At 48.2% G+C, this 26399-nt stretch overlaps 2 protein-coding genes across 9 annotated transcripts in view; one reads left to right on the top strand and one right to left on the bottom strand.

Annotated features, from left to right (window-relative positions):
• Nucleotides 1–26399, top strand: part of Egln1 (egl-9 family hypoxia inducible factor 1) — a 93653-nt gene that overhangs the window by 33835 nt on the left and 33419 nt on the right. The window contains exons 2-5 of one of the 6 annotated variants that reach the window (XM_005320416.3): nt 46–165; nt 3016–3152; nt 5420–5487; nt 6773–6972. In XM_005320416.3, the coding sequence (XP_005320473.2) occupies nt 46–165; nt 3016–3152; nt 5420–5487; nt 6773–6834 (387 nt within the window). In that variant the 3' untranslated portion in view covers nt 6835–6972. Of the gene's footprint in view, nt 1–45; nt 166–3015; nt 3153–5419; nt 5488–6772; nt 9131–26399 lie in introns of those variants that run through there. The other 5 variants (XM_078023048.1, XM_078023046.1, XM_078023050.1 and 2 more) reach the window with 5 other exon arrangements.
• Sprtn (SprT-like N-terminal domain) lies at nt 15185–26360 on the bottom strand. Of its 3 annotated transcripts, XM_078023045.1 has the most exons (6): nt 25877–26360; nt 24984–25083; nt 20119–20247; nt 18283–18550; nt 17548–17586; nt 17298–17425 (listed from the first exon to the last, which is right to left on the bottom strand). In XM_078023045.1, exons 1-5 carry the CDS (start codon nt 26095–26097, stop codon nt 17552–17554), a joined length of 753 nt encoding a protein of 250 aa, XP_077879171.1. In that variant the 5' UTR covers nt 26098–26360; the 3' UTR covers nt 17298–17425; nt 17548–17551. The 3 variants fall into 3 exon arrangements, with proteins under 3 accessions (XP_005320429.3, XP_040132961.2, XP_077879171.1); XM_005320372.5 differs by lacking the exon at nt 17548–17586 and having other exon boundaries at nt 15185–17425; nt 25877–26343; XM_040277027.2 differs by lacking the exon at nt 17548–17586 and having other exon boundaries at nt 17120–17412; nt 25877–26359.

Below are 26399 nucleotides of genomic sequence, written 5' to 3'. Positions count from 1 at the left end.
TCCCTTCTGTTCATCCACGGACTTTAAATCATTTCGTTATTGCAGGCCATGGTTGCTTGTTACCCCGGCAATGGGACAGGTTACGTGCGGCACGTTGATAACCCAAACGGAGATGGAAGATGTGTGACGTGCATATACTATCTGAATAAAGACTGGGACGCCAAGGTATGCAGCCTCATCGAGCATCTGTCTTCTCACACATATTAACGTTCATGCTTCCCCTGGGCCACATTGTCTAACACGTGGGATAATTAGATTCTCCCTTAAATTTGCTTCAGTCCCAGTATTAGGAATGGAGTTTTGTAAATTGAAACAAGTGTGAATGTATTTGGAACTGGATACTGATGTGTCTCAGACACCGAGGGCCTGTAGGTGACAGTATGGTGTTGTGCACTTGAGCCTCCCAAGGGCAGGGGCTGGGGCATGAGGGCCCCGGGCTGACCTCCAGTGCTGTAGGCGAGAACGTGAAGAGAGTAGATCTCGTATTCAGGGTTCTCACCATGGGAAAAGAAAGGGGGCGCCGCGGACCCTGGAAGTATTGGGAGGAAGGGATTTTTTCGCCCCTGGACCTTGGGTCCCTGCATGTTGTGTCCTGTTCCATCCAGTGGAATTCATTAAATATGGGTACCTTTTGGTGTATTGATTATTCCTCAATAAGGCTGCATGAAAAGGTACTATTATATCTTTAAAAATGAATTGTTATTCCAGATAGTGAAGGATCTATCTAGAATTTTAACTTTTACAAAAGTGACCTTATTAAAATAACTTCCTTTAAATAGTTTTTACAAGAACACTTCTTGGAACAATTGTTTGTCAGGGTTTTGGTGGTGATCACCAGCAGTCCTTAGGAAGCACCAGCTGCTCTGAGTTGGCCAAGGCATGTAGTGCTGCCCTTGCAGGCCAAGGCGAGGTTGTGTCCCTCCTTCAGGCTGACAACCCTGGGAGGCCGGGTAGAATCTCGGCGTGAGTGAGCTCTTGTTTTAAATGTGTGTTCCTTTCATGTCGTTAACCTTAGGTGATTTTCAGACATGCCACATGTTCCCGCATTGCAGGCTGCTTCAACTGACTATGCTGGGTGATTTTTTAAAATCTAAAGAATAACATTTAACAGAAAAGTGAATGCGTCCTGCAGGTCATAGAGTTTCATAGAGTGAACGTGCTTCTGTAGCCAGGGCGATTTTAAAAACCAAATAGCCTTTAGAGCCCAGATCGCTCGCTGCCCAGTGCACACAGGGAGGTGACCCAGTGCTGGGTGTGTGGAGCCTGTCCCCGAGAAGCAGGTCCAAGTGGAAGGTGCTCTCGGGGCTGCAGCTGCCCCCAGGATGTTCTGATTCAGAGCTCCCTTTGTCCTGGTCCAAGTTCAAGGTGGAGGGAAGTCCACTGCTAAGCAGATTCTGTAGCATATGTCACAAGCCTGGTCCCGCTACCCGGCGCTGAGTTTGAAATGGGAAGTTCATGTGGTGGCTCGCCTCAAGCCCAGGACACAGAGCAGGTGGCATGGCCTCAGGCAGAACCTGAAGATTGACTTTCTGGTCAGATTTTGAGGTTAACAGGAAGCCAGAGACAAGTTCAACCAACACCTAGCTTCTGGATCTTGTTAGGGGCTCTGTCTCTTGTGACCTAGTCAGGCCGTGATGCTTCTGACTCGTGCACAGGCAGAAAGCCACCTGTGGAGTTTTTGTGAGTAGAGCAGTCCATGCCTTGTGAGTGGGCCCTGAGAGTAGACAGTGTGCAGTTGCTGTCCTGGGAGCTGGGTCAGAGCAGAAAGGGCACAGCCCTCGGAGGGCGCACAGTTCAGCAGAGGACCAGGAACAGCCAGCTGGGCTATCAGGAGGTTCCCAAGAAAGAGTGGAAGTGTTGGCCAGCACTGCTCCTACAGGGTCTTGGTAGGCACCTGCCCCGGCCCAGCAACTGTCCCCAGAGGGGAGGCCCAGGAAAAAGGGATGTTCTCTGCCCCAGTCTGATGCCTAGGGACTCAGGGACAACAGGACCTGAGGGAGGCGGGCCAGGATCCGATTAGCTGGCACCTTGTCACTGGGGACAAGCCTCCTGGGCACATCCTCTGGGAGCACAGCAGGTTTTCCGGGGGAGTTCTTGCTGTGCTCGGCCATGCCATGGTCTATGCCAGGCGTTAGAGCTCCCTCCCACCATGGAGGTCCTCCTGCTTATGGGCGCAGGTCCTTGGGTTTGCTCCCTGGTGGGTGCCTTTTACTAAAGTAAAACACAGGGGCCTGGGCTCTCTGCCTTGTCCCCTGCTCTTCACCTGGGGCCACATGGCTCCCAGAGCAGCTGACGCTCAGTCAACACTGAGATGACCTCAGACAGAGAGTGGTGTGTTCAGGAAAATAAGAACAGCCTTAGGGTTGGCCTTGAGGGCACTGGTCACCTGTCGTCTGGCCTGGACAGGGAGCCCATGGGCTGATGGTGACAAAGAGCAGAGCCACTTCTGCCCTGTGTGCCGCTTCTTTTATTTATTTATTTTTTATTCTTTTTTCACACGCCCCACCTCGAAGGGACCGCCAGGCACCCCCTCCTGGCGGCCGCCAGCGGCGGGACACGGCACGCACCCTGACTGGGGGTTGTGTGCAGCTTCTTAGGAGGCACTAAGTGTGTGACTGTCCCAGCAAGTGTCCTTAAGCTGTGGAACCCAGTGTTATGTGAGAGAGGGAGCCCTTGGGTCACTCACTGCTGACCAGCCATCAGGGTGTCTTGAGCAGCCATTAGCTTATAAATAAGTCGTATTCACTGCTTTTCAAACTCTCAAGAATCATCTGAGGGCTTTTGAAGTCATACTATTTGTCGGCTTCGTCAGGTCTTTAAAGATCCCAAGGCCAGGGTGGGTTGTCATTGCCTCAGTGAGGCCCCTAGAAGCCCAACTTACCTTTGCACCTTGTTGACGGAGATAACCCCTGAGTGATCCCGCTCCGAGTTTGACATGGGAGGTAGCCTTTTCCCTCTGGGTTCAGTCTGGAGCACCTCTGCTGTTTGTACTCACACATTTGGCTCTCTTCCTAGGTAAGTGGAGGGATACTTCGAATTTTTCCAGAAGGCAAAGCCCAGTTTGCTGACATTGAACCCAAATTTGATAGACTGCTGTTTTTCTGGTCTGACCGTCGCAACCCTCATGAAGTACAACCAGCATATGCTACAAGGTAGTATCCCTTACAAAAGCATGGTCAGGGTGGTGGGGCAGGAAGAGGACGGCAGGTGAATGGCACCCAGGTGTGGTGGGGCAGGGATCGGCAGGTTGAACGGGGAGCTTCCTACGGGTCCCTCTGACTCGCCAGGCCTCCATCACGCCATCATCACCTTGTGTGGGGTTATCCCCAGTTAGTACTGAACGCTGTGCCCAGACACAAAGTGTTCAGTCTGAGGCAGTCTCTTTATGTGGGCAGGACGGGAAGCACAGGCCTCCCCATCCCCAGCCCTGGCTGCTCTGTGTGCCTGCTGTCTGTCCCTTGGTGAGAACATTTCACTTGAGCATACAAGGTAGGGAAGCAAAAGGCAGGTTTTCAGGGGTGGTAAAGAGACCAAAAAGAGGGAGTGTGGGAAAATGGACAAGAGTAGAAAAATCAGAGGTGACCAGTGTGGAAGTGAGGAGGAAAGGGGATGCAGGAGGCGGGCGTGGAATGGCGGGCACTTGCATGGCTGTCCCAGTAAGCAGCATTGCTCCCTGGGCTTCTCAACAGAGGGGAGCATTTGAACTGGTTACATTTAATGCATTCTTTAAATGTGGTCTGTTTTTACCATGTGTGATTCAGTTAAGAGGTGTAGATTGTTTGACTAGAAGATTCTTCAGACATTCTTATGAAAGTCCGCATTGGTAGAAGACAGTCCTATTTCCTGGATACTTCCTCCCTGCTAAGGAGGGGGCTCTGCATGCTCTGGTGAAACTGTAGCCCTGACCGGCCAGTGTGGGGGCTGGGCGAGGTGTGCTGGCCCCAGCAGGGTTGCCTCTCCCTGTATGGGACACTGGGTTTGCTGGTGCTCAGCGTCCTCTGTGCTCTAGCACCCTCCCTCCTTTCTGACCATGCTGCCTCTGTATTTCCATGGGCCACTGGTAATCCAACTTTATCCTTATTAAAACATAAAAAATTCAAAATTCACGCGTTTTCACAAACTGGGTGGCAAGCTGGGTGGTGTGTGGCGTCATAACTGGACCCCAGTGAGGATGGGGTTGCATTGGTGGCTTGCTGAACCCCACCTCCACCCCCACTGCTCTCTGACTAATCCTGACCCAGGATCTGCTTCACAGGCCTTCCTTTCTGTGGAGTCTGAGTTTAGTTGGATAATGTACCACCTAGATGAAGAAATGAGAGTCATTTTGGGTAGTGAAAAATGCCAGGTGGTGTGGAGGACGAGTGCCTAGGAGTGGCAAGGAGGAGAAGGCCATAGTGAGCCAGGCAGAGGAGGCAGGTGGTCTGCTGCCAACCTGGGCATGGCAGGCAGCCCAGGAGAACACAGGACTCTCAAAGGCACTCCAGGGGAGGACAATGACTGGTGGTAGCTTGCAGCATTTTCTGTAAGCACTGGGGCTCTCAGGGATTGGGTGTAGTCATCAGAACTCCAGTTATGACGCAGTTATAGATTAGGGCATGAGCAAAAGGCAAGATCATCCATCTGAACCCCTTGCCGGGTACCACGGCTGCCCAAGAGAATAGAAGCTGCTTATGGTAAGAAGGGTTGTGGTACCCTACGAGGGAGGGTGGGGCCAGGAGCCTGGGTCTCACCTGGGACCTTGGCTGCAGACAGACCTGTGCACCACAGTGTCCCCAGAGCTGCTGGTGGCTCTGCGGTGCACCACTTCTCAGATAATTTGCTGTCTGTCTCTGGCCTGTGTTGCTCCCCCATGATCACTGGCCAGGATCCACAAGATGTTCCGCCGATGGCAGCATCATCCTGGGGAAGGGGACTGGAGCATGTTTTCACTCCTGTACATGTCCCTGTGTGTTCCCAGCGGGTGGAACTGTGTGCACTGGATGGTCAGTAAGCCAGGAGTCTGTCATCTGTGTGTGGAATAAGTCCTGAGAAGTCTTTCAGGAAAATGAAGTTCAGCCAAACTGCAGGCATCAAACACGGTGTGATGGTTTTTGGTAAAAACCGCAGAAGCTTATCAGTGCCTTGTGAATCCTAGCTGTGGCCTCTGGGTTGTCCCTGTTAGCACGGTGTGCAGGGGTCATCCCTCTCCTTGTGGCACTCAGGTGGCCCCCTTTCTGCCTGCTTCTGGCTCGGGGGTGCTAGGAGAGGCAGGAACTCTCACTCTCAGGCTGCTGGTGAGCGAGACGGCACGTCACCCCGTGTGCCTCGTGTCGTCCAGGCCAGGCACGACAGTGGCGTGGCGACTTGCTGACCTGTCGTCATGGCGCATACCACTGTCCCCCTTGTGACCATTCTTATTCTATTCTGAATTTTCTTTTAGGTACGCAATAACTGTTTGGTATTTTGATGCAGATGAGCGAGCTCGAGCTAAAGTAAAATATCTAACAGGTAACGTCATTTGGGGCCAGGGAGCTCTGATGCAGAGATGCCTGGGACCAGGGGGCATGTGCAGAAAGCCCAGGAACTTTGCTTACTTGGGAGCACCCCCTATGCTGTTGGTCCTTCATGCCTTCGGTTAAAGCAAGACTCTGTGTGTGTGTACGAGAGAGAGAGAGAGAGAGAGAGAGAGAGAGAGAGAGAACACGCATGTGTATGAGTGTGTGCAGCATGTGTGTGTATGTATATGTGCGCACGCCTGTGTGTATGAGTGCATGCAGTGTGTGAGTGTGTGTGTCCACGCCTGTGTGTGGTGCTAGGGATCCAACCCAGGCCCTGCATGTGCTAGGGGAGCGCTCTACCACTGAGCTACACCCTAGCCCTGAAAAGGATTGAAGTCATCCTTGTCGTCATCTTTTTTGTGGTATTGGGGATGGAACCCAGGAGGGCTGTGTCACTGAGCCCCATCCCCACCCCACCCCTGTGCCTTTTTTATATTTTATTATTTTGAATCAATTCTCCGTAGCCCAGGCTGGCCTCAGACTTGCAATCCTCCTGTGTCAGCCTCTCAAATTGAGGGATTCTGGGCTGTGCCAGAGTGCTTGGCTTCGCTTTATTTTTACCCAGCAAAACCTTCCGAGGATGAGGCAAGTTCCGAGGAAGTCATTCAAGCTAAGCCGAGTCTCTGTGACTGTCCTTTTCAGTCACCGGCTGCTAACCTCCTAGTGCCAGGCTTCCTGCTTCCTTTCATGCCCTTTCTCAAGGCACATGCTCTAAAGAACATGAAGTCAGCCAGCACAGGGAGGTGAAGTGGGAGGCCCAACCAAGTCTGCACAGCAGACAGGCACCCTGGCTCTAGCTGCGCATTCCTCCTGGCGCAGCTGCCCCCATGGGCCCCTCTCCTGAGCAGCGTGTCCTAGTTCCAGGTGGCATCTTCCTTTTGGCCTCTCTAATAATGGGCTCCATGTTGGCGTCCTGATCACGGTATTTCTGTGGGCCATTGGTAATCTAACTTCAGCCTTTTATTAAAACATAAAAACCCAACATTCACACATTTTCTGTATATTTTTAAAGCTACTATTTGCTTCCAGTATCACTTGGTTTTAAGGTAGTCCAGTGGCTTTTTGAACACTAGGAGACAGTCACCACCTCTGTGTAGGGGATGCTTCCGCCCTCAGAGGTCTGCTGCCGAGTAAGTGCTTGTCCCGTAGAGCCCACCGGGCAGCGTGAGGTTAGTTGAGGTGCTGGCCCAGTGTCAGGCACGCCGCGTGCTGAGTGTGCCTCCTCTCCTTGGCAGGTGAAAAGGGCGTGCGCGTTGAGCTCAACAAGCCCTCCGACCCCGTTGGCAAGGACGTCTAGGCCGCCCTTGGCCAGCAGCACCCTTGTCACCACGCCGTTCCAGACGAGTGGAAGGGGAGGATCGCAGACACACAGACATGCGGCAGACACACAGCGGGCCTGCCCAGGACAAGCAGCTCCCCTGAGCTTCGTGGGGCAGGAGCCTTTGCTGATCTGAACTTGCGCCTGCCACTGCCACCACAGGAAGCGCTCCAGGACTGTCGCTTCCCCACCTGACGCGAACAAGTGCCCTACGTGGAATTTTCATTCTTATATTTTGCCAGATCTGTCATCTAGCTGAGTTCATTTCATCTCTCTCTTTTTTATATCAAGTTTGAATTTGGGGTAATTTTTGTATGATTAGGTACAATTTATCAAAACTGAAATGAGAAAAAAAATTACAGTATTATTCCTCAAAATAACATCAATCTATTTTTGTAAACCTCTTCGTACTATTAAATTTTGCCCTAAAAGGTCTCTCACGATGATTGTCCAGTGGCTGAGAGTCGGTTTCTTTGGTCTGGAAACAAGGGAAGGAGCACTGTAGTTGCAGCCGGAAGCCCAGACTGCCTTCTTGCCCCGCCGTACACTGATCTGAACTCGGAGACCTTGCTGTGGTGCAAGTGCTGTCGACACTGTCCATGTGAAACCTGACCGTGAAGCGATTGCCAGTGACTATCAAGTAACCTTGAGTCCCTGTCTTACCAGAAAAAGTGCACAATAGGAAGGGTTTATCTTTTCACTTAATTTTTTTCAGAAACAAAAGTGACTGGCACTAAAGGACTTGAGGGTGTCCCGAGCTTCAGGTTCCCAAGATAAAGGGCTCTCTTCTGCTCTCAGGCATGTCCTGTAATCCTAGATGACGTAATCCCATTTCTCCCTGGCCTCTCCTCAAATTTACTGTTGCATTTCTCCCTGGCACTAGGGCCCATCTGACCTGCAGATGAGAACCTGATTCTGCTGAAGAGCACCAGGGGGGATAAGGATGCGTTCAGGTGGACAAGGGTGGCTACAGACTCCGCCCACTGGCTGCCCTGCCCAGCCGTGAGGCATTCCCCAAATGTCTTGGCCTCCTTACCAGCCCTGAAAGATTAGCTTAGAAAAGCAGAGAACACAAAATCAGATATTTTTACGTTTCATGGATTTTCTTTTTTACTTTTTAGAAAAAGAGGGATTATTACAAGATCACACAAGCTTCCCAAACCTCTTAAAGACTGCATTGGGATGGGTGTCATATGCGTCACTTCCCTGGTCTTAAGCAAAGCCCAAAGGATGGTATCCCTATTTTGCATGAATTAGGTGTAAGACCTTGCACCCTTGGGTTTTCTATCTCTGTCCTTGATTTTCTTTGCCAAAATACAAGTATACAGAAATATTTCTGTATATTTCAACCTATGACAATTTTAGCATCTATATAGTTTGTATTCAATTAGAGACCTTTTCTATGGAAAGCTCAGTAATTTTTATTAAAAGATTACTATCGTTCATGTAAAACATGAAAAAAATTGAGAGAAACTGACAGTGTGAACTGGGGGGACCAGATGCTCAGAGCTGTGACTTCACGCAGCAGGACTCGCGGGAGAAAGGGTGGTGCTTTCCTCTCCCAGGCTCAGTCCTTTCCTGCCTTCTCCTCTACTCCAGATGATCAACGGCGCCTCTCCAGCAAGTGCCCATGCCGGCCTGGATGTCCGAGTCTTGGCATCCAGCCTGCAGCGCCCCTCTCCACCTCTGGCCCGGCTTACAAGCTCTGTTATGCAGCGTTGGCAGGAACTGCTCTGTATTGGTGGAAGGCTTGTTGGATCCTCAAGACGTACAGCAATAGCCTTTTAATTTGGGAGCACTGTTGTCCTTCAGATGGATACCTCTGCAGGTGTACAAAGTATCAGATTCTACTGTCTATGGGTTGTGCTTACCAGACAGGTCTTAAATTGTATATTTTTTGGAGAGGTTTATATACTTTCTTGGTGATACATTGTGAAAAGATCAAGAAATCAGCATAGCCATTTCTTTAATATCCATTTAAAATCTATTCATTTCATGTTAGTGGGACTGTTAACCTGTCACTAAGTAGAACTCTATTTAAAATTCTTTGTGGCCTATATGTGTTAATTCTGGTTAAAGATAAAGCTTCAAAATGCTGTTTTTTCAACACATTAACCAGCTGTAAAACACAGACCTTTAGCAATAGCAGGCAAAGAATTTCAGGATAGACTACAAAGTCATGTAATTTGAAAAGCAGTGTTTCATTATGAAGAACGCTGGAGTTGCTTGTAAAGCTAATCTAATTAAAAAGATGTATAAATGTTCTTGAAAAAGATTTCAGTTGTCACTGCAGCTCTTTGTTTCTGAACCCACTATCATGCATTGTTCTCATGAGGGCCCTTGGCTGGGCCGGCTGTGTGCTTCACACCTCTCCAGCTTAGTCCAGGATGCCTCTTGTAGGTGACTACAGGGAAGAGAAGACAGCGGCGGACATGGAGTCCAGCAGCCTTAGCAACGTTCCCACTCTGCCTCGTCCCATTCTGTCTGGAATCTCAGCCTTGGAGTGTGTTCAGCACTGCGGAGAGTCTGTGTCACACTTGGCTGCAAAAGGAAGGGGTGTCAGGCACGCCCTGGCCAATCTCAGGTGTGCTTCTGAGTGTGTAGCAGAATGTAGCTGGGTGACCACCTGCTGCAGTGAGCCAACACACCTGCCATGTCTCTCTCACGTGATGTTCTTAGTATGGTGCTTTTTCATGTTCTGGCTTAGCTTAGGGTATTTGGAGAACTGTACCAGGATATATAGCTGGGTGGATTGGTGGAGAGGGCAATGAATTAGAGGTGAAGACTGATTGAATTAGGTGGTGTGATCAACGGATCTATTTAGTTCTGGTTCAGCCATTTAATCATGTGACCTTCTATTCTGATCCTTTTATAATCTGAAAACAAGCAGACTTACAGAGGTTTATGAGAGCTGAATGAGACAGTGTGCAAAGCACCTTCATGCCTGCACAACTTGGCCTCCAACAGATGCCGTGCCCCTCCAACATCATGGCAGCAGAGCTGCAGAGGGAGAACGCGGAGTCTGTGGGCTTTGAGCAGCTGTCAGTCTCAGGTGCCTCCTTGTCTGAGACAGGTCTCTGCAGGTGGGCTTTCAGCTGGATTACTGGAGCACAGCACATACTCTACTTCCTGAGTGCTGCGGCCTGGAAACACCTGCACCATCTGTGTTCTCACCGCGCCTCTGACAGACGGCTACGCTGGCTCTCCGCCTCTATCTGCAGGCCTCACATAATGAACACAGGCCCAGACTGTGGTGGCCGGCACAGCTTCTGCCTGGGACACCAGGTGTTTCACCTGCACATCATGCTGCTCACTGTACCTGCTGGCTGGCAACAGGTGCAGAAGGTGCGTGTGAGCCAGAAAGGGTTTCATGAGCAGAACCCACTGGTGTGATATGTGGGTGGCAGAGCCCAGGTGGCTGTGACCAGGTGATGCGAGGGTTAGTCACTGTACAAGGTCTTCCCTTCTCAGAGATCTGGCAGCAGCTTCCAGAGCTGTTCTGCTCCTCCTTGGTCTATAGAATACTCGCACCCTATGTCCTTAGACAAAGTAGGCACAGGAACTGGAACTGCTGTCTCATTACAGCTGATAAGAGGTGGACAGCGGGGACTGGAAGCTGGGCTCTTGTGTAAGTTTACTTCAGTAGCTAGACTGTGTTCTCTAAGGGTCAGGAGCAACAGTGATCTCACTCTTAGAGGAAAACAAGTTTCAGCTCGAGTGTTTCTTCAGGTGCTTGCCCTGAGGAGCTAAAGGACAAGATCCTCACTCTGTCCTGGCATCTCAGGACCAGGCATTGCTTGCTGAGGTGCCACCAGGACCATGAGAACACAGGCCTCCTGCCAGCGCTCCGGCCCCATCCGGACGCACCGCAGACACAGGAGGCCTCCGCTGCCCACCCTCCGCCGCCACTGCCACCTAGCCTCCCCACCTGGTGGTGGTGTGCTCCGGGTCAGTCAAGCTTCTGGCGTTCCCGTGGTGGTGTGCTGCTCGGAGCTCAGAGAGACAGTGTGCCATGTGGTTCTATTTTCTTCTGTGACTTATGTTTTTTCCTCACGCCTCTCACTTGTGCCTGTGGTTCCCAACCTGTGCTGCTGGGCGGCCGCCCTTCCTCCTGGCGCACGGCTGGTCTCTAGTGCCCTGTCTCCACTCCATGTCAGGACTCTGCCCCCTCCTCTCTGTGTCCTTTCTCGATGCAGTGGCCCTGGTCTCTGGGTTCTAGCAAGCACATGTGGGTATGGACACTGTTGGCCACGACACCAAACTGGAGCTTGGCTGAGGACAGAATTCTCGTTTGGAAGTCTCTGTCCTCAAGTCTGCGGCACTGTGGCAGCCATAGTCTCTGTGCAGATTGAGATCTGAAGCAGCCCGGTTCCAGGTGTGACCTGCTGCTTCTGTGAGCCAGTTAGTGGAACGGGCACCTCGGCTATGGCACTGCTGACTGGGTGTTTCCTGATGTCTTTCATTACTGTCCCCCTCTGCTCTCATGCTTTCCAGAGTGGGGTCACAAGCTGGCCAGTTTAAACCTGCTGTTCCTGCCCTGATCACTGTCCTCATTTTCTCTGGAGGTCATCTGTTTTCCAGTTTTTTGGTGGCTATTTCATGCCTGCTGATATGGTCAAGAGCTCCCTTGTTCTCTCAGCCCTGTGTGTCCTTTCCTCCTGCAGGACACATGTCCCACCTCTGCAGTCCAGTTGTCACGTCCCACCTCTGTCAGCCCAGTTGGCTCCTTGTTAGTGCCTCCTGTCATGCACAAGGTCAGCACTACACAACACCTGAGAGGCAAAGGAAAGCACAGGCAGAGAGGGGGCAAGGAGGGCCGCGCAGTGGCTGTGGCCGTATCTGGGAACCACCAGGTCAGGCACACCCTGCAGGTGACAGAAGTCCTGGTAAGTCAGATCCCAAAGTGAGCATACTGGCTTCCTGGGCATGAAAGGTAGGGGTTTGGAGTTCACAGGTTAGAGGAGACTGTGCAGAAGATGGCATTTGGGAGGGGGATAGTCTCAGAGGCTCTATCTCCAGCTCCTCCCTGACCCAAAGAGCACCACCTCTGGGCACCTCATCAAGCCCTGCCATGATGGGGACCTCGCCCCAAGACCTGTGGAGAACTGCAGCTATTGCTGAAAGTGGAAGAGTGGGCTTCCAAAATGAGCAGGAGGAGGACTAAGAAGAAAACAAGATGACATTCATGGCTGGTGAATACTCTGAGTTAAACCCAAGTTAACACTTGAAGGGAGAAATTCAAGCCCAGCAGTAGTTCATGCCTGCACTCCCAACACCTTAGGAGGCTGAGGCAGGAGGATCATTTGAGACCAGCCTGGGCAACATGGCCAGACCCCATGTCAAAAAAAAAAAAAAATAGGAAATTATATATTCAAAAATCTCTCTCTCAAAAAAAAAAAAAAAAAAAAGGCTGGGGATGTGGCTCAAGCGGTAGCACGCTCGCCTGGCATGCGTGCGGCCCGGGTTCAATCCTCAGCACCACATACCAACAAAGATGTGTCCGCCGAGAACTAAAAAATAAATATTAAAAAAAAATTCTCTCTCTCTCTCTCTCCTCTCTCACACTCTCTTAAAAAAAAAAAAAAAAGGGACCAAAACTCTTGGGAAGTCAGGAAACAAAGAGTTGATTGAAGTCAGCAAAAAAATTGAAGACAGAATTATCTCAAGTAAGAGGAAGCTACAAGATGCCAGAGGAATAGATCCAACTGAAAATGTTATAAATGGCTCTGAAAAGTAAGCAGCCAATGATAGTTAGAAGGATTAAAAAATAGAATGACACATGTCATGTGCTGAGCCTCCTCCCTGGGGCAGCACTGCACTCGTGAAACCACATGACCTATGCACAGGGCACCCTGGCAGGTTCCGTCAAGGCAAGGCTGAACACCATCCGAAGGGCTGATGCCAGGGGGGTCTGTGTAAATACTGGGAGTAAAAACTGCAACTCAAGTCAGCACAAGTCTATCTTTCTTTATAAATGAAATCACTTATCTATGTTTGTATGAATGTACACATGTGCACACAAATTTATATTTCTTGTTTTAAAGGTATGCACAAAAAGGAAATCTATCTAGAATGGAATCTGTCTAAAAAACCACACTTGATTGTGAGTACAGATTTTTTATGTAGTCAGTGTGTACAGTATGCTTATAATCTAGAGTAGTTTGTTCTTGGCATATCCTAAGTGCACCTAGATTTTCATCCTTCAGCAAGGTACAGAGATGCACCTAGCCTTCATCAGCATGCTTTGTGCAAAGTGATAACCTTGGAACTTGAGACCCTCATTCACTAGGGACCTCACAGACACCTGTTGCTCTGAGGAAAGGGTGAAGGAGGTACTTGACATCCAGGATTCTTTGGGACTATGTGGGTGGGCCAGAGCAACAAGCATCAGGCCTGGTCAGAGGAAGAGGACTACAGCTCACAGACCATGCAGGCCCACCTCGTTGGGAGCACTCTGACACACAGTATTGTCCTGTTATCTGGGACATTGCTTTCTTCAAGACTGTGGCGCGGGTGTTCAGTGACAGGTGAAAAGCAAGTGTGGAGAGGAAGTACCTGTGGATTGGTCCTTGTTGACGACAGGCCCTGCTCTCATCCTCTGTTCCCCTCACAGGACTTAGGGCCCTGGTCAGTTCCTTCTGCCCTGGGCTCACAGGTTTCTTAGGTGGCTTGGGCTTCACTTTGCTGTAGGCTTTTCAGAAATGTAACCTGAGGAGAGTACCACCCCGTGTTCAGTAGGAGGGACTTAGTAGGAGGAATGTATTGGCTAGGTTAGCATTGGGCTGGCTTCTGCTCTGCAGCAATGCTGGGCTCTAGTCACACAATGCTCACCCCCTGGGCAGCTCAGGACTTTTACTATCTGCTTCTAGAGGTGTGAAGATAAAGCAGGTGACCACGTGACTTTCAAGGCCAATGGTAGACTGCAAGAGAAAAGCCAAAGCAGATTTCCACATCCTATCCTTTCCGGCTCTAGGACCCTACAGTCATTGCTATATGAAGAGTTCCAGTTTATCTGGTGCCTATACTGATGCTCAAAAACTACAGTTTGCTCAGAAAGGCAAAAATGTCAAGAACAATAATGACGGGAAGAACAGATTCACATACTACGTCCACCACCCGCAGGAGCCACAGATGCAGGGATCTTGTAGGATGGTACCACAATGGTTTTACTTTGAAACATTCTGATTTATTTAAAAATTCTATACACTTTGAAAAAAAAATAAAGCTTTAGGGGCTGGGATTGTAGCTCAGTGACAGAGCGCTTGCCTTATGTATGTGAGGCACTGGGCTCCATCCTCAGCACCATATAAAAATAAACAAAATATACTGTGCCCATGTATAACAAAAAATTTTTTTTAAAAAAAAAGCTTTGGGACAATGGGACAGAATGAAGTTTTTGTCATAGTATTTTCCCACCCACCTTAGAATTTTCAGTTAGGGTGTGCATTTACAGTCTACAAAAGCAGGCTAACGTTTCTGAAGTTATGTAACTTGTCATTGTGAGACACTGACTTAAAACCCCCTAGTTTTTGTAGAAATAAAACACCACCCTGTCTCCCCTCTGTGAGGCTGAGCCAGAATCACCAGCTCTGCTAGGGAGGCCACAAGTTTGCTTTAGAAAGGGAAAAATGAGAAACGGAGAGTGATTCTGCTCTGAGGAGCCACCTCTGAGGGTGCTCATTTCCTCCAGTTTTCACACAGCTGGAAGTGCAGGCTTATGAGCCTTACTATCCTGACCTCCTCTTGCCTCTGCCTTCCTCCACCCAGGCTTCTTAGCCTGTCCCTGGCTGAGGCATGGCCTCTCCAAGCCCACCTGGTCAAGGGACTACAACCATGGGATGGCATGAGAAGCAGAATCGCTGCCCTAGCAACTTGGAACTAGATCTGCTCTTTCTCCTGCCACTTTGCCCCTCCCTCTTATCCCAGCTGCATCCCAAAGCTTGCAGTCCCCAGAACACCTTGCTAGTCTGTTTCCATGCCTGTGCGTTCTCTGCAGGCCCTTCCACCCTTTAACCTCCAGGTTGACCCAGGTTCCACTTGAATTGTCTGCTCCAGGACAAGGGCCTCAAGTCTTGCGTCATGCTCACTGTTCCTAAGGTTTTCCCACCACACCGGGCAGAACTTGTCACAGCACTTAGCAAAAGATGTCAAGACTATTCTGCCAGTCTGCGTCGCCAAGGAGGCTGTCGGCTCCTTAAAGACATCAACTCCCTTCTTCAGTTTACAGCCTCAGAACTCTGAGCAGTTTTGCTCCAAAAGTGTTTTATTGCATATAACTTGTTCAACTGATGAAAGCCCACCAGCAAGGGTTCAGCAACAGAGTCCAACAGCCATTTATAAATATTTATTAAATACCGATTAACTTCATGCTTTAAGACATATGAACACTTGGGCAGGCCAAAACCAGTTAAGAGTAAACCAGTTAAGAGTTAAAACCAGTTAAGAGCTTTCCTGCACTGCTGGAGGAGTGCACCCCAACAGTGTTCCCCAGAGCCACACGACCATGTGCACACTAACAGGAGCAGGAGTGTGTTCAGTAGCACCATTCACAATGGCTCCAAACTGAGAATCCTACTAATGCTGGAGTGGATGGAAACCTGCATACACTCGGGAGCAGTGAGGAGGAGCCCCACACTTAGCAATACCACCTCTTCTTCATCAATTTCAGAAACAGGCTGAGGTAACCTTAGGTGGAAACAGTGGTGACCTTTGGGGACAGTGAAGGTGGTGGGTGCTGCCTGGGGAGCAGGCGGCACCACGAGAAGCAGCCTCTGGTGGTGATGGGAATGGTGAACTGGTGAATTCTATGTTAAATGTCACCTGGATTGGCCCGCAAGACTCCTGGAACCTGACCAGGAACAAATCACACCACCAGAGTTCAGAACCAAGAAAAGTGAACCTCTGAGGCCAAGTGAATGTCGATAGCCAAGGTATCCTGCGAGACAAATGCAACTGACACAGAAGCTGTCTGCACTGCAGCAGGAACAGGAAGAGAGCCTCTGCAAAAGGAACAAACCAAGTGCACCAATGGCACCCTTTTTGTTATGATGGTTCTAAACACTGGCATCCACATGGACCAGCTACTGCCCAGCCTGAGTTTAGACACTCCCTTTACTAAATTCTGAGAAGCTAAACTCAATATAAAATCTGTTCTATAAAACTAGTAATATTCCAAAATAAATTTATTTTATAATATTCTTTATCTAACCAATCTGCTACCTTTTAGTAAAGCTGTAACAGATAGATTCTTTATAAAATATCAAAAATTTATATCCTGTTGTTTAAAAACTCTAAACTTGAGCACCCTACAATGACTCAACTCTGTACCTTTACATCATCCAGGTTTTGGCACATCTGGTGCTATGGAAGTGAGTTTTAACTTAACCAAAACCCAACAGCATTCCTGAGACAGATATTTTGAGAAAAACATATAAATAAAGATTAATAGATTTTAAAGCCTTCAAGAGCAAGAAAAAACAAAAATATCTAAAACTGCATGGGCAGAACAAACTCTGGACCACAATGTAGGTAGGAGTAAACCCAGCACCTTAAGATGTAAACTTTTTTTTTGAGACGGTGGACTCACCATGTCACCAAGATTGGTTTCAAACTCATAAACTCACAGCTACCTTCCACCTCAGCTCTCTGTAGTGGGACTACAGGCATGCGCTCCCGAGCCCAGCTTTAGACCTCTACCTAGAGTAAAACAGAACACTGTGCTAACCACAGGCTTGGTGTCACCCAGAGTCCCCCACGGCTGGCGGTGGTCCCTAAGGTCACACGTAACAAGTGAGACTCATCGCCTTTACAGAAGCTTCTCAGCTTCTGACTCCGATGCCATCACCTTCAAGGCACCAGTCCAAGTGCTCATTAATCTGCGACTCCAGAACTTCATCCTGACAAACTGGACAGCTGACCAGCTGGCTCTGACCACAGCAGCTGCTGGAACTCTGACTTGCAGTCGCAGGGTGTGAACTACTCTTCACATCACTGCCACCTTTCTGTATTTGCTCTTTCTTGATAAAAAAGTTGTCAAGAATAGTCTTGTCTTCCAGCCTGGGCCGTTTGCTTGGGGATCTCTCTTGGGACCCAACCCCACCTCGGGCTACAGCTGCAGATGCTGATGTCTTCGCTCTAGAGGAATTTCTCAGGGGCATCTTAGAAGCTGGAACCCTTCTCTGAGAGCCAGAAGAGACAGAGTGTTTAGTGATGTCGCCAAAGGTCCCACTTGCTGTTGGAGATCCACTTCTGAAAGCCTTCTGGTTGGCAACTGAGACCCTGGGAAAGTAGCTGCTCAGGATGCTTTGGTGACTGGTACTGGTACTGACAACAGGGAAGACCAGATGAGATGATTTTTTACTTAAACCATTCTGTTCAAATTTCACTTCAATGCTGGAATCAGACCTTAGGGTGTTTGCTGAATGGCCTTGATTAAAAACATCTTTGGTCTCATTGATGGAATGCAAGGTAATGGCTTTCTCAGGCACAGGTGAACTGCTTCTCTTTCCAAGAACATAGCCTTTCCCACTGAAAGGGACCAACGGCTGTGCCTCACCTCTACTGGGCTTATCTGCAAAGAAAACACAGATTTTCCTCAACATTAATGCAGTACTAAACACTAAACTAATGGATGAGTCTTAAAATAAAGAAATATTTCATTCCAACTTAGAACCATGTAGAATTAATAATTACCTTCTCATGGGAAAAGAATAATCTTTGGAAGCCAGAGCTCTGGTATCGAGAAAACAAAGAGGATAAACAAATTTTTCTTTTTCTTTTCTTTCTTTTTTTTTTTTTTAAGAATCCCATCATGCTACAGAACAACCACCGAGGAACACTCACCTTGAAAAGAACTTGGTTTCCTCTCTGTTGGGCTCTAGAAGGGAAGGCGTGCTACCTTGATATGTTTCCTTCCAATCATAGGAAGAGACATCGGCCCACACACAAACCCTTCCACAGCTTGTCCTCCTGGGTAATTTCCCAAGGGAAGGAGCCCAATTTGAGCAAGAGCTTTCAGAACAGGGCATGTCTTCAGGGTGAAGTACAGCCAACATGTCAGGTTCCTTTCCCATCCCCGCCAGGATCATACTCACATCAGAAGGGACCTGAGAGAACCCAACTGACCAGTCTGTGATCAGGACTCACGCTCCAACTACTCTTCTTTTGCTTACTTTTACTTTGACAATCTTTTTTGCATTCCGTTTCCTAACAACTCAGTGCTAAACCAAGACAGGAAAAGAGACTCTACCCTCCAGCATCGTCAGTGGAAACTATTCTACTTTCACTCACTTCCACATAGAGCAAAGCATGTTTTCCTACCACTAATTCTTGGATAGCGGGAGTTTTCCCTCAGTGCATACTTGAAAGCTTCTCCAGGAGAAACGACCCTATGGGCTATAGCGCGGGGCAGAGGGGTTCATAAAGTACCTGCATTCTCCACAGCTGGCACTGGCGGCTTTCCTGGCTTTGCCTTGCCTTTGCCTTTTTTTGAGTAGTTCTCTGGCTCCTTGATTTTGATGTAGGTGCCTCCACAGGTTTTCTGGTGCTCGGCCCACCAGAAGTCATGAGCAGAGGGTGCCCTGTTGGTTGCGCGTCTGACGTAGCCAAAATATGGCTGTCTATGCTGACAGGGCCCGTTGCAACGCCACCAGTGTCGCCGATACTCATCCACCTCATCGTGGAAGGTGTGGTACACCTGGGCAGAGAGCACTGTCACCACTCGGAAAGCAAACTGACAATTCAAGAAATTCTTATAGAAGCAGTCTTTCTTTTTTTCTTTTAACTTTCCTTTTCTTTTTTTTTTTTTTTTTTTTATTATTTAGTAATCAGCGGGTACAGCATCTTTGTTTGTATGCGGTGCCGAGGATAGAACCCGGGCCGCACGCATGCCAGGCGAGCGCGCTACCGCTTGAGCCACATCCCCAGCCCCTTAACTTTCCTTTTCCCAGAGATTTTTGAGAAATTCTATTTTTGAAAAGACAAGCGCCTATATTTAGTTTCTTTTCAAAAGTCCATTTTAGGGCTGGGGCTATAGCTCAGTGGCAGAGCACTTGCCTAACACATGGGAGGTACTGGGTTCAATCCTTAGTACCACATAAAAATAGAAATGTTGTCCATCTACAATTTTTTTTGGGGGGAGGGGCAGGCGGTGTACAGGGGCATATGACCACTGAGCCACATCCCCAGCCCTTTTTTGTATTTTATTTAGAGACAGGTCTGAGTTGCTTAGCGCCTCCCTTTTGCTGAGGCTGGCTCTGAACTCATGATCCTCCTGCCTCAGCCCCTGGAGCTGCTGGGAATACAGGCATGCACTATTGCATCCAGACAAAAAAAAATATGTTTTTAAAAGTTCATTTTAGGGGCTGGGGATGTGGCTCAAACGGTAGCGCGCTCGCCTGGCATGCGTGCGGCCCGGGTTTGATCCTCAGCACCACATACCAACAAAGATGTTGTGTTCGCCAAGAACTAAAAAAAATAAATATTAAAAAAGTTCATTTTAATGGGAAACAGCAGTTAATTTAATGCTTCCTGAACTAAAAGATTAATCTGACATTAGAAAAAAAGTTTTGGAAAAAAACAAAACCACAAAAACATCTCTACAAAAGTTAATGTTTCAGAAACCACCTATACACACTTGACTCTTACGCACAGAGATGAGTAAAAACCATCCCGTGTGCGGAAGAAGGAAGCAGAACAAAGACCAGGGAGGCTTGACACACTGACCTTACCAGCGCTCAGGCCAGGCCCACGCTCTTCACCTGTGCTTTCTTGTGATCCTCTCTCCTCCCCATGATACAACAACAAGGTGTTGCCAGCTGGCACGTGAGTAACGTGAGGCAGAGAAGAATCAGGCAGGCACACAGATAAGCACGGGGTAGCCAGGCAGGATCTGAACCCAGGTGCCTGACCCTACCTCCTACAAGACTGTGCAGAGATGAGAATCAAAAGGGGCATAGAAGTGGCCGAATACAGGACAGACTCAAGGAGGAGCCTGTTATGAGGAATAAAGTCAAGATCCTCATGAGTGAGAGTTCAGAGAAGAGGTCCTGCAGCCTCACTGACTGCCTAAATGGTTACAGCAGGTAATCAGAGGACATGGCCACTCTACTGTGTGGGCCTAGACAAGCCTATCAGCTACTACAGGCCTCCTGTCCACTGCTGAAATCCTCAGAAATACCACTTACTTCTACCTCATTCTCTCTTTTTAATTAAATCCCAGGAGTTATTGAATAAGAAAATCACTAAAAGTATATGGCTTTGTACCGTTATATTGGCTCCAGTCAGGCTGTTGATACGATGCATATGTTTGCAAAACTCTGGACCATGTCCTTCCCGGTCTTTATCATTATTTGTGACAAACAAATAGGCATGTATCATCTCGTGCAAGAGAGTCTGAAATGGAAAACAATTTGTCATATCACCTCTGAAAATAAAAATGCGTTTTCTTATTCTACCTGAGGTCTTAACTTCTTATGCACAAGCTCACAGAACTTTCATATGTATCCAAAGGTCTGCCTGTCCTTTTAAAGTACATACAAAAATCCTGAAGTTTCATGAATTCAACTACATGAAAACCTTTAAAATTCTGATAGAAGAAAAAAACACTGTAAGTGAAATGACAGATTCAAACACCAAGCTATTGATTCTGAATCAATACAGAGTTCCAGGTGCCAACAGAAAATGACAACAGTCCAGTTTTAAAGTGGGCAAAAAGCAGGTGTAATAGTGTGCACCTATAATGGCTGCTACTGAAGAGGCTGAGTAAGAAAACTGCTTTGGACTAGGTGTTCAGGGTCAGCCTGGGCAATACAGATTCCCTCTTTTCTTTCTTCTTACATTTATTTTTAGTTGTAGTTGGATACAAGACCTTTTATTTTATTTATTTATTTTTCATGTGGTGCTGAAGATCGAACCCAGGGCCTAGCACGTGCTAGGCGAGAGCTCTACCACTGAGCCACAACAACCCTCCCTGTCTCTTAAAAATAAACAAAATAAACAGTCTTGGAGTTCACAGAAAAAAGAAGTATAAATGACCTAAAAACATTTTAAAAAATGCTCAATCTCATTTATAAAAAGAGAAGTGCAAATTCATACTACATTAGGATACTGTTTCTTGCTTCAAGATTGGTGAAATTCCTCACAACTGACTATTGGCGGAGCTCAGGGAAAATAAACACTTCTGCATACTGCTGACAAAGTGCAAAATGGTACAACCCCAAAGGGAGGGATCTGATGGTACCCAGCAAAACCACAAGTGCACTTGGCCTTTACACCAGCAATACCTAAACCAGCAGGAATGGCTACGATGGGGCACCAGTCAGCACTGTGTGCAAAGGCAGAAAATCAGACATGATTCAGGAGTGCAGAAGTGGCAGCCTGGCTGAGTACCCAGCCACACAAGGGAGTTCTGTGCAGCATGAAGAGAATGGGGAAGATCCCACAAAGGATCTAGAGAAGACTAGATAGAGTGCATTGTTCCAGCAGAAAAGACCAAGCACAGCAGGGTGCACACAGCATTCTCACACTTTGTACCATAGAAAAGGGGAATACAAGAAACAAACAGTTGCAAAAGAGAACAATAAGAGAATAATAAACTAATAATAGTAGGTGGACAGTTAAGGATAGAGAAGGACAGACATAGACAAGATTTCTCTGTATGTAGCTTGCTTGCTTTATGATTTCAAATCAAGTAAAATTTTAAGATAAACAGTAAAAGCTATTGCTTACTCCTCACCAAGAGAGCAGTTTATGTGCAAAATTATAAATGCACTTAAAAGTTGCTGGAGCTTTTTGTTCAAAAGCATGAATTTTCCATAATCCTCAATTTTTTTTTCATAAAAAAGATTTTCCAGGACTGAGGATTTATCTCAGTGGTAGAGCACTTGCCTTGCAAAAGTGGGGCCCTGGGTTCAATCTCAAGCACAGCAAGAAAGAAAAAGACAAAGAAAGAAGATGAAGAATTTCTAACAGAAGAACAAAACCGGCATTAATGAATCTTAAGTCTTTTTTTAAAATGCTTTTTTTCTTTAGTTGTTGATGAGCCTTTTTTATTTATTTATATGTGGTGCTGAGAATTGAACCCAGTGCCTCACACATGCTAGGCAAGCGCTCTATCACTGAGCCACAACCCCAGCTTAATTTTTAGCCTTTTAAACTACACACACACACAATCAAATATTTTTGCATGGTCATTATGAATATACCCCCTTATAGTTATCAACTGTACTTCTTAAAAGAGGATCTGTATTTTTCAAGTAAATGCCACTCTATTCAGAAGACTCAAACTCAAGAAAAGCTACACTACATTTCAAAAGTTTCTCAATATTCTAAAGTAATGATAAATACCCACACTCACAAAAGAGAAATTTTGAGATGTCCAATTCAACTCAACACTATGAGGGCAGCACATGGCACTTCTGAACACCTCTGCCTTTATGTTGAGGCCAGGCTCGAGCTCTAGACAGCACACCTGTTTCTGTTACTGCCCAATCTGGTTCACGACCCCCACTTCTGGTCCGGACACTGACACACATTTTCTGCCTGCCTTTGTTCACATCATTCCCACTCCTCCTGCCTAGAGTAACTTCTCTTCTGTCTCCATTTGTCAAAAAGTTCAGCTGGTCCTTTAGGGCTCAAATAGCAGGAGCAATAGCTAAGGGCAACAGTGATAGACAGAGTAGCATCAGGGACAGAGGTTCAGGGTCAGGAAAACTGGAGCTTAAAGCAAGGATCTGTCCTTTAGTATGCATGAGAGCTGGACAGACTGCAACCTGCTTCTCATGCCTAAAGGAGTGGGTGCTAATTTTGCAGGGCTGTGGCAACTGCTACCAATGAGCTTCTCAAGTGCGGCAGGCAAAAGGTGCTAAAGAGTGGGTGGTGGGAGTGGCAAGTGGTCATACTGAACTTCATATTTATGAGCCCTTTCTTGACCCCCATTTGCTACAGTTAACTACACTCAGCAGAAACCAGAGTCTCCCTTCCATCCTTGCCTGGTCTGACACTGCAACTTCCTGCCCACGGCAATGCTCACCCGTGACTTCCTCTCCTCTTACCCACTGCTGACAGGCATCCAGCAGCGACTCTGTGAGGGCGCTTAGCGGGGTGACTTGTTATTTGTGTTCAACTTTTTTTATTTCAGGTGTACTTTTTCTACTTATTCATCAAGTCACTAAGAGGTCTGGTTAATGTCTGCATCTATGATTGTATTATTTAGCTTCTGCCAATTTATGCTCCATATACTTCAAAATTATGTTATCACTTTTAGAGTCATTATGTATTTTTGTCTAATGTTATTCTGTTATAAAATGTCTCATATTTTTCCTAGTAAATTTTATTTCCTTGAAGTTTTTGGTCTAATATAGCCATGGTAGCTTGCTTTCTTTTCTTTTTTTTTTGTACCAGGGATTGAACCCGGGGGTGCTCAACCACTGAGCTACATCTCTAGCCCTATTTTTTTATTTTTATTTAGAGAGAATTTTTTTTTTAGAGAGAGAAATAAATAAATGAGAATATTTATTTCTTAGTTTTTGGCAGACACAACATCTTTCTTTGTATGTGGTGCTGAGGATCCAACCCGGGCCGCACGCATGCCAGGCGAGAGCACTACCGCTTGAGCCACATCCCCAGCCCAAGAGAGAGAGAATTATTTTTTAATATTTATTTTTCAGTTTTCGGTGGACACAACATCTTTATTTTATGTGGTGCTGAGGATTGAACCCAGTGCCCCGCACATGCTAGGCAAGCGCATTACTGCTTGAGCCATATCCCCAGCCCCCCTATTTTTTATTTTAAGATGGTCTCACTAACTTACTGAGGCTGGACTCAAACTTGAGATCCTCCTGCCTCAGCCTCCTGAGCTGCTGGGATTAGAGGTATGCACCACCATACCCAGCTAGCCAATGGTAGCTTTATATTGTTAACTGTTGGAATGACACGCTTTTCCTTTCCTCTAAATTTAACATGTGCATACCCTTTCTGAAAGCATATTGTTTCTATCTAGTACATCACACTGTGTCTCAACAGGAGCACGGAAGCCACTGACAGGCAGTGTAACTGATGCGGTACTCATGGCTATTTCTCATGTCACATGGGCTGGCTTATTCATTCCTTTTCTTTTTCATTAACCAAATATTTTTATCATACCATTTTATATTTAGTAGCTATTTACATGTCTTTAAACTGTGGTATTAAAATGTAAAATTTGCCATTTAACCACTATTATGTGTATAAGAACAGTCATTGTTGTGAAACCTGTCATCTTTTATTATCCTTAAAAATCCCATGGCAGCCAGGTGCAGCGGCAGACATCTATAATCCCAGCAGCTTGGGAGGCTGAGGCAGGAGAATCTCAAATTCAAAGCCAGCCTCAGCAACCGTGAGGCACTAAGCGACTCAATGAGACCCTGTCTCTAAATTAAGTACAAAATAGGCTGGAGATGTGGTCAAGTGCCCGAGTTCAAGCTTCCATACCACACACACACAAACACACACAAAAATCCATCCCCCACATGTCCAAGGATGTTTTAATCTATTTCCCATCCTATGCAGACAACCTCTACAACATCCCTGTGCTGTTTTGTGCAGATTTTTCAAGTGACAACTGAGGGAGGACAAATCACACTAGGTGCATCCTGGGAAATTTCAGGCATCTAGTAAACCCAACCTAAAGTAAACTAGGAGTTGTTTCTGGTCCACTGTATCACAAGGAATGACCACTATTCCACATACGAATGTGCCCCCAGGCCAGTAGTGTGGCCAGCTCAGCTAGGTATCACTAGAGGGCAGAAGCATGATGGTCAAACAGGAGAATCAACATCTGTCTCAACAGGAAGAACTGGATCTTGTTATTCTCTGCTTCTAAACATATAATTCAATCTCTCTGGCCCCTAATTTCCTTACGTGTAAAAACAAAGATAACTCATATTGAACATAAACTGGACTGTTGTAAAGATCAAGTGGGATAAGATATCTGACAACCTTACTTAACTATGAAGCACTATAAAAATATTTCATATTCATTATTTGCTCCAAAATTTATGAGTTTGCACTAAGAGTAATTTTTCACAGCAGACTAAATCTATATAACACTGTAAATTATGAAATTAAGAATCAGCTTATGTAAAGAATACCTCTACAAGATCCTTTCTTGGTCTCAGCTTTAGAAGGGGTTCACTGAGACGGATGGAGCACATTCCACCCCTCCCTTCATAGCTGCAAATCCCAGCACATCTGGAAAGCAATCACCACAACACAGTTACCAAACACACAAAAGAAAGGGGAAGAGCTGGAAGGGCAAACCTTACTGCCATGGGCAGTTCACACTAAGAGAACCCTACTGCAGAGGGCTTTCTTGATTATGCACCCTCCTAGGAGCTAAATCTTGATGGTCAGTCAAGAGTTAGCTGGGGCTGGGGGTCAGGGCAGTAGTGGCTGCCCTCACCTTAACCCACAGCAATGCTCAAATTGTGGGGAAGGCGGTGGTGTAGAGTGGGTTGGGGCTGGGTGGGCAGGGGTAAGGAAGTCGGAAGGACTCTGGGACCCACGTGAGGGGCGGCGCTGGGGTCGGGGCATCCATCCTGAAGGCCCTTAGGACCTGCGAGGCGGGGGCCCGCTGGGGTCGGGGCGTCCACCCCGAAGGGGAGAGCCAGGGGCGCGGGGAGGGGCTGGGGTTGGGGCGTCCATCCCGAATGCCCCTGGGACCCGCGTGTGTTGGGGGGCGCAGAAGTCGGGCATCCATCCCGAAGGCCCCTGGAACCCGCGTGTGGGGGAGGGCTGGGGTCGGGACGTCCATCCTGAAGGTCCCTGGGACCCGCATGTGGGCGGGGCTGGGGTCGGGGCGTCCATCCCTAAGATCCCTGGAACTCGCGTATGTGGGGGAGGGCGCTGGGATCTGGGCGTCCTCCCCGAAGGCCCCTGACTCCGCCGTCGCGGGGGTCAGGGTAGCAGGCCCCTGGCTTCCCCCGCGCGGCGGTGCGTCAACGACAGCCCCCCGAGGGCCGTTCGCGACGGCGCGGGCACTCACAGTGTCATGCGCACGCTCCACTTGACCTCCACGGCCTCCAGCCGGCCCCAGAAGAAGCGGTCGTTGAACTGCACGAATAGGGCCTGCAGGTCCGGGGTGGGGTCCACCAGCTCCCAGGACGCGTCCACCAGCGACAGCGGCTCCCGGGCCGCTTCGCGCTGCGCGGCCCGCGCGTCCCACTCCTCCTGCAGCCGCAGCGCCACCACCAGGTCCTCGTCCATCACACTGCTCGCCGCCAGGACGCCGCCCGCTCTACGAAGCCGGCTGGGACGCGCGCGCGCCGGTCTCGCGAGAACTCAAAGGAAGACTGCGGCGCGAGCGCAGGCCCGCAGGGCCGCCGGGCCAAGACCCGGGACTTGGCGACCAAAGGCCGCGCGCCGCCGCACGCACGCACGGGATCCCCGGGCTAAGCCGCAGGAAAACTTTGGGAGCGCGGTATCGCTCTTACACCGCACTGGGACCACACACCACCCGCCACGCCCAGCCTCCCCCAAACTGCTCCCGGCCGCGTCTGCTTCCGCTA

Source organism: Ictidomys tridecemlineatus, chromosome 10 (assembly GCF_052094955.1).
Source record: "Ictidomys tridecemlineatus isolate mIctTri1 chromosome 10, mIctTri1.hap1, whole genome shotgun sequence".
NCBI classification, from domain to species: domain Eukaryota; kingdom Metazoa; phylum Chordata; class Mammalia; order Rodentia; family Sciuridae; genus Ictidomys; species Ictidomys tridecemlineatus.
This window is presented reverse-complemented; position numbering and strand designations above follow the sequence as displayed.